This window comes from Tachysurus vachellii, chromosome 21, assembly GCF_030014155.1.
Source record: "Tachysurus vachellii isolate PV-2020 chromosome 21, HZAU_Pvac_v1, whole genome shotgun sequence".
Classification (NCBI taxonomy): domain Eukaryota; kingdom Metazoa; phylum Chordata; class Actinopteri; order Siluriformes; family Bagridae; genus Tachysurus; species Tachysurus vachellii.
Genome location: NC_083480.1, coordinates 14,341,372 through 14,353,299, shown reverse-complemented (window position 1 = coordinate 14,353,299; position 11,928 = coordinate 14,341,372). Strand labels below are relative to the sequence as shown.

General features: G+C 35.8%; 1 protein-coding gene across 5 annotated transcripts; it reads left to right on the top strand.

Moving 5' to 3' along the window:
* Positions 1-3,671: 3,671 nt before the first annotated feature.
* LOC132864057 (P2Y purinoceptor 11-like) lies at positions 3,672-11,611 on the top strand. Of its 5 annotated transcripts, none has more exons than XM_060897278.1 (5): positions 3,672-3,965; positions 4,609-4,756; positions 6,173-6,596; positions 6,856-6,953; positions 10,623-11,611. In XM_060897278.1, exon 5 carries the CDS (start codon positions 10,636-10,638, stop codon positions 11,536-11,538), a length of 903 nt encoding a protein of 300 aa, XP_060753261.1. In that variant the 5' UTR covers positions 3,672-3,965; positions 4,609-4,756; positions 6,173-6,596; positions 6,856-6,953; positions 10,623-10,635; the 3' UTR covers positions 11,539-11,611. The 5 variants fall into 5 exon arrangements, 3 of the variants coding, with proteins under 3 accessions (XP_060753261.1, XP_060753260.1, XP_060753262.1); XM_060897277.1 differs by having other exon boundaries at positions 6,173-6,599; XR_009650173.1 differs by lacking the exons at positions 4,609-4,756; positions 6,173-6,596; positions 6,856-6,953; positions 10,623-11,611 and adding an exon at positions 4,067-4,214.
* Positions 11,612-11,928: the final 317 nt, after the last annotated feature.

The window sequence follows — 11,928 nt, the reverse complement described above, 5'->3', positions numbered from 1 at the left end:
GGTCCGTTTTTACCCCCGCGTCCGTGACACTTCCATCCTAAATCTTTAGAGTTGTAATTTTTGATTAGCAAGACTTTCCACAACACTAACAGAGAAAACTGCAAGTAAATGTAAGCACTCAGTGATGGTATACCTCGTCTATAGATGTTGTTTTCTCTCCCTAACAGGATGGACGTTCTCCTTTAAATCAATTTTGTTTAAAAAATGCTTACATTTATATACCTGAGGTTTTTTTTAATATTTTGATGTTCAAAAGATACTGAATATCAGGAATGCCCTGGTATGAACTTAATTGTTGTGCAACGTGTAATGTAAAGGACACATGAATGGCTCAATTGATACATTCTCAATGGTCTTAATTACTTACAACTGCTCTGGTAGCTCCAGTATTGACCACAACCACTAGAACAAAGTACACAATAAATCAACTTCACATATTTACACAGTTAACAAATTATGCACACCGCTGCTGCCACCTGTCTTACTGTCCCTAGGACAACTTACTTTAAGTCCTAGGCTCAGTGTTGTTTTATGTATTACTGCATCAGCTTTATTCAATTCAATTCAAATGTATTTGTATAGTGCTTTTATCATAGGACATTGTCTTAAGAAACATAATACAAAAAGTTTAATATTATACAAAGATTAATATCATACAAAAGATCAAGATTAATATTAGACTTATATTTAATTTTCCTATTTTCCCTGGGTCTTTTTGACCCGGATTGAAGATTTTAATGTGTCATAACTTTGGTTTTCTTCCACATATTTGCCTGAAATTTAGCAGGATTGTTCCAAATTATGAACTTTGCAAGCAAAATTCATTTTGTCTATTTTTGTTGAACTATGTGTTCGTAAAATAAATACATTGCGTTTTGGAGCAGCTTAGGTCATTTTGACCCGGCCACATTTAGTGGGGCAATAGGTCACACTTTTGCCCTTTTCAGCACAATGAATATACATACAGACACAAAAATGCACACATAAAATGTCCACTAACACACGCACCCAAAACACACACTCACACCCCACACACACACACACAAATTGGGCATTGCATTTCATTAGGCCTCCAGAAAAGAAAAAAAAGCCAAACATTTGTAAATATTTCACACTTTTGATATGCCTTCACCTAGCAGAGGGCAAAATATGATCTACCGAAATGATGCCACACACACACACACACAGTCAAACACTGTTCAAAGCATTGGGCATTGCAATTCAGTTGGCCTCCAGACAAAACAAAAGCTACACATTTGTAAACATTTCACACACACACACACACACACACACGCACACACACACACACACTCATACACACACATGCACACACACACACACACACACACACAAACACACACACATATTGGGCATTGCATTTCATTAGGCCTCCAGAAAAAAAAAAGCCACACATTTGTAAATATTTCTCTCTTTTGATATACCTTTGCCTAGCAGAGGGCAAAATATGATCTACCGAAATGATGCTACACACACACACACACACACACACACATTTTTGATTTATAAGCATTCAAGTCAATTTGGCCTGGAAAAAAACAGGTTTTATTATTTGCTGACATTAAAAATGGTCAAAATGGTTTCAAAATAATCTCCTGCCCTTGAAATATACCAGCCTGTGCATTAACTTTTGTGCCTCTATAGTGAAAATAATTAAAAATTTCTGTTTTTTTGTTTGTTTTTTTTTACTAAAATATTAGGCATTTTTGTATACAAATAAGGTTTATTATACCAAATATAAATTTTTTTTTTTTTGCAAAATATATGATAATATATTGGAAACAAGTTTGACTAAAAAGGTGAAAAAAAAAGGCTATCATATATACTTAATTTTTTATAAGCAGTCAAAACAGACAAGGTCAAGTTGACTCAGCGCTCCTAATTTGTATAGGAGGACAATAGGAGGGTTAAATGCAGAGATGGGGGACTCGAGTCATATGACTTGACTCGAGTCGGACTTAAGTCGCAAATTTGAGACTTGAGACTTGCTTGACAAATATTAAAAAAGACTCGACTTGACTTTGACTTGACATTCATGACTTGAGACTTGACTCGGACTTGAGTTAAATGACTCGAAATAACTTGTTTTTAGTTTTTGTTTTATCTTTTTTGTCTATTTTGTTTTTAAATCTGTTTTAAAACGCACACAAGAGCGTAATCTAACCACGTGCCGCAGCAGGCAAGCAGAGGGAGCACGCGCACTAACTAATAAACCTTAACAGTCGTGACGAAACATAGAAGGCGCTACACCAAAAATAATTAAGTTCAGGTACCGGGATTTTGTGCAAGATGAGAAGAGAAGAACAGCAGTATGCGACCACATCGCTCACAATTGAATGACAAAGTTCTATCAAAATACATTTTTAGTGAGCGCAATGTAGTGTAAATGGTTGGTCACTGTTTATGTGGAAAGTCAGCTGTTTTGCAATAGCACTTAAAATTGGTCTTCAGTGTTAGGCTTTGGGTGAAAAGCGTACGGATCATTTATGGGGATGCACATATATATAAATAACATAAATATAAAAAACTTCAGAGTTGCAAGCACAGCCATATTCTAGTCTCGCACACACACACACACACACACACATTCAATTTAAAGCGATAGTTCACCCAAAAATAAAAAAATTGTGTCATATTTTTCTCACCCTCATGATGTTACCAACCTGTATAAATTTCTTTGTTCTGATGAACACACGTATATATTTTAAGGACTGTTTGTAACCAAACCATTCATGAGCCCCATTCACTTCTATAGTATTCTTTTTCCCCACTATAGAAGTGAATGGGGCTCATGAATGGTTTGGTTACAAACATTCCTCAAAATATCTACATGTGTGTTCATCTAAACAAAGAAATTTATACAGGTTTGTAACATCATGAGGGTGAGAAAAATATGACAGAATTTTCATTTTTAGGTGAACCGTCCCTTTAATATTAATAAATTACACTCACTTCAATCATCTCTCTCTCTCTCTCTCTCTCTCTCTCTCTCTCTCTCTCTCTCTCTGTCTCTCTCTCTCTCTCTCTCTCTCTATGTCCCCCCCCCCCTCTCTCTCTCTCCAATAGTTAATTCACTTCGAGGTTTGTGTGATTCAATAATTTACATATTTTAGTTGACGTGATTGATTGTTGTTGTTATTCTGTTGTTAAAAAGAAAGGATCTAATTTAAGGATGTGTTCATGTCCCATTAAATGCGAATGCCTGTTCAATAAATGCCATTTGGTTGCATATGAAGTAACACCCAGTCCCCTCTATGAGGGGGTGGCTGCCCCTCGGCGGACAGGCCGAGTTGGGGCAGGGCAGCATTCTAACGTCCATCATCTTCCCCGAGCTGTAGGAGAGGTAAGGAATAGAGCTACCAGTAACCCTGAGATTGTGTCCAACCCCATTACAGTTTTGTTTAGGCCTTGGAGTTAGGAAATTGAAATTTTATTGCCATTTATTTTTAGTCCATCGTCGGGGCGCCGATGCAAAATGAAGGGGTAGATTGTGGCAGGGGGAGTGACTCCGATTACGTCACGGTGCAGGTGCAGCGTTAGCTTATTGGCAGCTCCACAGAGCTATAAAAACAGGAGCATGCACGGTTACCTAGGATGTGTCACTTGCTACGTCACTAACGCGCTTCCGTCACTTCCCGGAACTAGATGAAATTGCTTGAGTCGGTAAGGGGAACGCGGTGTTGGTTGTTTTCTTGGCCATTGCATGTGTTTGATTATGAGAAGTGCGCTGTTTTAATGTGTTTTAGAGACGGCGATTGGTTTGAAGAGCACTTCTGCCTTGACCCTACAAGTCGCGCTGCAATGTCTGTTTAGTATCGTCACATAAATCGGGCATAGATATCGGAGAAGCTGTGAGAACCTGACGCAGTGCTGGATCACTGTTTTGTAACGGCGTTTGCTGTGAAAGATTCCATTGGCTTTTTATAAAACGTTGATGTCTGCGATTGGTAGGTATTTAAGCACACATGTATTAGAATGGAGAACATATCTAACAGAGTAACAGTCTCCCTTTGTTTATAGGTGTCGTAACGGCTCGTAATTATTCCAGTCGGCGTGCTCCGCGTTTGTATGACTGCAGTGCTGTCCTGTTTCCAATCCTGTTTCCAATCCTGTTTCCAATCCTGTTTCCAATCGGGTTCCCAACCGGGTTTCCAGATCTGTTTTCAAACCTGCTTCCAAGTTTATCTGTTGTTTATTTTCTTTCTGTGGTTGTTCCATATTTTGTCTTTTTAGTTTTACAATATATTATTTTTGAAGTATTTCACTTGAAATGTTGATTTGATTCTTTGGCTTACTGTTGTTCTTCAGTTGCATTTGGTTTTGTATTGCTTCTGGGGTTTGAACAGTTAGTCAGGATTTCGTGATTTCTTGTCTAAGTTATTTTATTTTAACTGTATTGGATTTAGTTTTTATTTATATAATTTGGTTACAAAGTTTATTTCCTTTTTTTCTTTTTTTTATATTTTGTAGAAGTTGATTTATTGGAGCAACTATTTACTGGTTGTGAGAATTTAATCATTTATTTTTGTTTTCTTGAGTTGACTCAGTCTTTAAGGTGACTGGTTGATGTATGTTATCTTTTTTTGGCAGGGCCTGTGCACTAGGGGTGGAGGACTGGCTTTCGGTGGTGGTACTTCCTCACAAGTGTGTTGTGACTATCTCACTGTGGGTGTGTGTAAACAGTGAAGTGCAGTGATTCACCTATGAGTGTGGCCTTTTGCTCTGTTTTCCTGTACTGGTAAGCTTTAGTCCCTGTCCCTAATTTGTTCAAGAAAGATCTGTAGCTCGTTTGGCTGAAGGTTTCTTTATTTATTTTAATGTTTTAATGAGAGTGTCAATAAAGAGGACTTTGTATTGTGACTTATGTCTCTGACTCTAATTGGTGATACGAACTTGTGTATGCCAGTGGTAGGTGTCCCTTTCAAATTCTTTGGGTGAAATTCCCAAGGTGGCGTAGTCGAAATCAATATCTATCTTGTTTGTATTTTAGTAATTGCTCTAGAACCCTTAACACCCCTCGCAACGCCACACATAGAAACCATTGTACTTTTTTATATAAACTTTTCCATGGTCTTCTTTCCATGTTTGAGGCATATTGAAACTTTTCATGCTTTTATGTTGGCCTTATTTCAGTTACATTTACATCTTATTCTTTGTAGTTTTGATTTTTATTCATTTTTAGCTTTTTATTGTATTTACAACTCACCTGTATGTGGATACCTTTTAAAATAAATGCATATAATCATTTTTGTTGCAAATAAAACTCTCATAGTCCATAAATACTGTAGATTTAACTTTGTTTAATATATACATTTAGTTAAATCATCAAACATTTGTATGACTTGCCAGTGACTTCCTTGACTCAAGCTACGACTTGACTTGACTTGACTCTCACAAAAAATGACTTGGACTTGCTTGAGACTTGAAGGTTAAGACTTAAGACTTACTTGTGACTTGCACATGTGTGACTTACTCCCACCTCTGGTTAAATGTGTTTGTATTTATACCCAATGAACAAGTCTGAGGTGACTGAGTTGACTGTGGTGAGGAAAAACTCCCTTAGATGGAAGAGGAAGAAACCTTGAGCGGAACCAGACTCAAAAGTGAATCTCATCCTCATTTGGGTGACACTGGAGGGTGTGATTATAAACTGTTATAAACACTGAAAAGTGTTATTATGAATAATATCCTTTCTACAGTTATATACAGTCTGACAATTGTGTATTAATCAGGAGGTTGTTGTCCTCAAAGATCACATGTACTGTAGTTGGCATCTTCTCCTTAAATGTCGGAAATATTTATGAAGTGGAACACAACTGGAGATGGAACATCTCTAGATGCCTAGTGATGAGTAGAAAAAGAGAATCAAGTGGAGAGGAGTTAGTTTAGCGGCTGTGTATAATATTAACCAGCACTAGATACTAATGTGCATTTCATCTTATGTACTGGAGCACTATATATGGTTGAAATGACAATAAAAGCATCTTGACTTGACTTGACTTGATTAAAGCAGGAAACGGCGATGACTAGGAACAAAATGTTCAAAGTAAACACACTGATGTATCTTCTGAATCAAGCATTTCTAGATTTTCCTGTTGCTGTTAACTGATGCATGCAGTTGGTTTCCTTTCTACATTTGCTTTAACAACCACAGAAACACAGGATGCATAAACAGCAGATTACCTATCATCCACCCACTTATCATCTACTTATCATCCACTGTTGGTGATGAATTGGCGAGCGAATTCAAAAAGCAAAAATAAATTCTGTAGAAGAAAAAGAAATCTTCTGAAGCTTTGCTTGCTTCAATGTCAAGATTAAGAAGGATGTCCAGCTAAAGAGATTACAGCTGTAGGACAAGCAATGAATTAAAGACAGAAACAAAAGAAGAGAGAATCAGGAAGAAGGATCATAATCTGCCAAAGACCAAAGACAGGTTAAGACTTTAAAGCAGGCCAAAGAGGAAAATATGCAAGATGGAGATTGAGGAGAAAAGGTGAAGGACCAACCAATGCTGAAATGAAACCTGAACCAGGATCTACACCTCAGTGGATGCACCATCAGTCTTTGACCTCATGGTGGTAATGTTTTCAAATAATTCAAACTCCATAGACCTTCTCTTACCAGTCGTAATTCTTTTCTTAAAGATACACAAAAACAAAATTCATATTGCTTGCTAAATAATTCTTACTGGCCAAATTATTTTGTGTCTAATTTTAGAAAACAAAGAATGCAAATAGAAATGGAATAGAATAATAGCACTACATGTGGTAAAAGTAATTATTGAGGAAATGAAAGAAGGAGAAAGGCTAAAAGATGTGTTGACATGTCATACAGGAAAACCTAGACGTAGGGGAGATGGGCTGTCTGTACAGAATTTGTGAAAAGACTTTGGGTTGAGACAAGCTCAGCAAACACTTCGAGATCTTCTCAAGGTAATTTATGTTAGTTCTTTGTTTTATGAGATGCTTTTTCTAGATTCTAATTAGTATCAGATTTTATATTTCAATATATTTTTAAGTGTAATGTACAAAAGGATAAAAAATTAAAGCAGCTTCACTTGAACCTGAGAGATGATTTAGTTTAATGATTGATGATTGTTTAGGAGAAAGGCTGCCACAAGAGAAAATACTCTAGAGATTATTTGGTCATTGTTGAAAAACTCAGAAATGACTTAAAAGAATGAATCATAATGCTTACAGCATGAAGCCAGAAAACATGATCATAAAAACCGACAAGAGTATTTGAATATATTTTATGTCTGTTGTTTAGTGATGCTTTATTTAATATACAGTTATACAATATATCACTTATATCAATTTCATTCATATTTCAATTTCTTCCTTGTGTGTAACGTGCTTCAGATAGATAGTGTGGGTTTATCTAGTGCCTGGTGGGTGGGCATGCAAATTTTTTCCAGATGCGCAGCAAGTAAAAGTAAAAGAAAAAAATGAAGCAAAATACAGTGAGACTGTTTACTGCTGAGACTGGTACTGCTATTGTATGTGGAGGTAATGTTTCTTAATTTTCCTGCCAATTCCCAACCATAAGCCATCTCTTCCCGTCATACAACGGCTACCACCTGGGAAGCATTAAGGTGGTAATTGTAATCTAAAAGTAGGGTAAGCCCTGTCTTTCCATTTTTAACCAAATCAACAAGTCAAAATTCACCCAGGTGAAGACATTGAGAAGTGAAAGTAACCTCTATCAGAAGCAAGCTTTTCACATCACACATTTGTTCCCCTTCTGTGAATTAGCTTTAAGGTTGACTGCTTTATGGCGTAAATTATGGCACCTCTGTGTCAATGCTTTATGATATTAATGTTTAATGTAGAACATTAGGCACATTTCTATCATTTATTTTCCAGCAGTCTAATAAAAGCTAGTAGTCTTTAGTAGCATCTTATTTAAACAGTGTAAGCATAGCCTCAAATGATTAGATAATAATCCCCATGCTTCATTGCATATCTCATGCCCACAACTTCCAACAACATCCTCATTTATGAATCACACTGTCATATGATAAAAAATACTTTCCATCATCTATCTTCTTACAGATCCATCTGGTCTTGAGCTAAAATATGCTAAATAATGCTAACGATCCGACAAAGTAATAGGAGGTTTCCACATTGTCTCACATGTGGTGTATAGCATTTCGTAATCCATAATATCCAAATACTGTTTCTAGTCTGGAGAAGAATGCATTTTTACTTTTTAATGCCACTGTCTAATATTCAGTTATTAACTTAAAGCATTAACTACAGTATATTAATCAGTCATATTCATATGCAAAAGCAGGCAAGGAATTAAATAATGTTAAAAAAAACAAAAAAAAACCTGATGTTTGAAGTTCTTGTTTAAAGCATATATTATTTGTATTTCAGGTATACAAATTAGTAGCACTAGATTAGTATAATTTAATAAGAAGGACTAGACATCTTACCATCCATGGCAATGCTAGATATTTAGTGAGGATGTCACTAGTATATATACACATTGTTTTGCTTGTTTTCAGGTACCTGTTAGTATTGAATACTAATTTAGTATTGATACAATCAGTTGTTGTGTATTATGTTTTAGAATAGAATCAGACTAATTTAAATAGCACTTTTAACAAAAGCCTACATCATTACATTCAATACACTTGCTCTTGGTTTTAAATGTGTAGTACAGGTTTTATGGAGTGTTTTGTATTTACGGATGTTGTTCAGTAACCTAAAGAGGATAATCAATTAAAAATAATTACAACAGGCAGTAAATTGTGTAAAATGGGAAGAACTGGGAAGTGACATGGAGAGACATTGACTATAATTCCAGTAGTATGTTATCTGAGACAGGTCTTCTCTTTAACCTCCACCCCTTCCACTCCCTGACTGTGTGTGTGTGTGTGTGTGTGTGTGTGTGTGTGTGTGAGAGAGAGAGAGAGAGAGAGAGAGAGAGAGACAGAAAACAGACCTTAGTGCTGCAGATTGAATTGTTGCCAGGTCAGCAGTTAAATCTCCCTTATTTTGAATTGTATGGGATTTTTCTTTCTTTCTTTCTTTCTTTTTATCTTTCTTTCAGTTATGTATTCACCTACACTTTTATTCACTTGCATATCTACTGAGGATATAATAAAATATAATAAACAAGTGACAGTCTGTGTCAGTAAAAATAAGGGTCATGGCACGTAATGTATATGTAATATGATTCTAACATAGAAAATATATGATTATTATAGGTTTGTGCTTTGCTTTTGTTGACTACAAAAAAGCATACATTAAGTCTACCACTGGCCTTGGCTAGGATGGATTCTCACATACCTGGCAACCATGTCAGCTATGTGGACGGAGAGCTCTGAAAACGGCAAATAGAGGTGTATGTTTATAGATGGCAGTCTGTTTAGTACATATATGACTAGTTATTAGACTTTTTTTCAGTATTGATAGAATCATTTGCTAAATACATTCTTACTGGATTTGGGTCTTATTAATGTAGCTGTAGTTTAGCTGCGTACGAAGCTCCAGGTGCTGAGACATTGCACTTTCAAGTGGTGAGTAACGGCTTCTCTCTAAATAGATAAAGTAGCCTTTATTCTAAAGAGATATTTACTCCTTTTTTTATTAAGGTTCTCTCACAATGCAAGTATTCTTTAATTTGAGGTGAATGCAAAATAAAAAAAAGAAGGAAAACACATTTAAAAAGTAAAGGTAGAAGGAAAAGAGGTAAAAAAATAAAAAATAAATAAAGAGCCTAGAAAATGTTAAACAGTGGGAGATTTATTTATATAAGAAAAAGTGCATTTTGTTTAAACTCTTCAGCCTTATTTACAAGATGCATATACAGGCCTTTAAGTAGAAGTGGAAACCTTTATAAATAACACTTTATATACTGTATTAGTTCTTTATTTTAAAAGTCTCTCAGTGGGTGTTTTTGGAGGCCGCACATCTGTATGAATGCTTGGGGACTGAGTTCATTTACCAGAAAACATCTGTTTTTCCTAAAACCTCCAGACAGATTTGTTACTCACATATTTATCTTGAATGCTCATTCCTTAAAGATTACAACAGTTTGTGTAGCCCAGAACAGTGTATTCACCTCCCATAGAATTGTAGTACAATATTCTTGCATGGGTTTTTATTTAAAGCAGCCAATTTTTCGGTGTGTGTTATGTTAATACACTTATATGTCAAATCTAACACACCAAATGCAGCACGTCAATAACTGCATGATGCATGCTGAAGGTTATAAGGCTGATTCAGTGTCTGGCCTCTACATCTGCACTGTTGTCTCAGTTGAAGTATGTAATAGTCATTTTAATAGTACTACTAATACTAATACTAATATTATTGGAGCTCCAGATTAATTAAATGATTAAGTGATAAGTACATCATGTAAGCAGATAAGTATAAACAATGAAAAATAACAAATAACAGCAGTAAATAAACACTAAAATAAGGTAATTCATAATATAACAGTATGCATACAACATGTCAATTAGGGAGATAGTGGGCGGAGCTTGTATAATCACAGCTGAAGCTGATTCGTTATTTGTTTAATCTTTGATCAATTGTGATCTATCTATCTATCTATCTATCTATCTATCTATCTATCTATTTTTGCAGGAGAAACCATAAAATGCCAGCAAACATGAGCAGCAGCAGCAGCTGTAACAGTACATTTTCAAAGGACTTGTTACCTCCCATCTACGGTGTGGAGATGTGTGTGGCACTGGTAGGAAACATACTGGCACTGTGGCTGCTTGTGACTAAGGAGAGAAAGAACTGGCACACAGGAGTGGTGTTTTCCTGCAACCTGATCATCAGTGACATCCTTTACGCCCTCACACTCCCACTTCTCATCGTCTACTATTCAAGAGGACGGGACTGGGGATTTGGTGAAGCTCTCTGCAAAATAGAGCGTTTTCTCTTCACCTGTAACCTCTATGTCAGCATTTACTTCATCATGTGCATCAGTGCTAATAGATACCTGGCCATAGTTCATCCCTTTTTCACACGCAGCTATGTAAAACCGAAACATGCCAAGATTGTCAGTTTGTTTATGTGGATCTTGGTGGCAGGCTTGTCATCTCCGATCCTCTACTATTCAGGTTTAAAAAAAAAAAGATGTGCCTTATTCGCAGATTCAGAACATGGACATAAAAAGTTAATATACAGGTTGTTTATGGCTGTTATAGGCTGCCTGATCCCATTTTTGGTTACGTTTGCATCCTATTTTGGTGTAATATGGGTGGTTTTCAAAAATAACAACATCACATTGCTGGAGAAGAAAAAAGTGTCTCTTATGGTGGCTTTAGTCTGCATCCTGTACTCTGTGTCTTTTGTACCTTATCACATTTTGCAAATATGGCACTTTAAACTGAAGCATTTAAAAGTGACTAATTCTTATGTGTGTAATGGATACCAAGTCTCAAAGGCGTTAGCCTGCGTGAACATGTGCCTCCATCCCATCCTGTACATGGCTGTGTTTGACAGTATCAGGACAGTGTGCTGCAGAAGGAGCTCAACTGACTCTACTTAATCTACTTTTTTTTTTTTTTTTTGTTAACATCTGCTAGTTCTACTCTACCCAGTGCCTGGTCTCATTGCAAGTATACATTATATACAGTTAATTGCAAATAAATAAGTGATGGAAAACAATTTCCTTGTACTGATATATTCATTATTATCAAAGTGCCATAAAAAATCTTATAATACTGGTCAAATTTATCATTTGAGATGCTGGTGAAGCCAAATAACAGCTTTAAAAAATGCTTTAAAAATACTTTAAAAAAGACAGAACAGTTATCTTTAAAAGTGTGTACCATAAAACGTCATTTAAAAGAAAATAAATAAAATATTTTTTTTAATTAAAAAACTTAAAAAAAAAAAAAACAGAATTCAGGGCTTTTTTTTTAATAGTTAATTCATC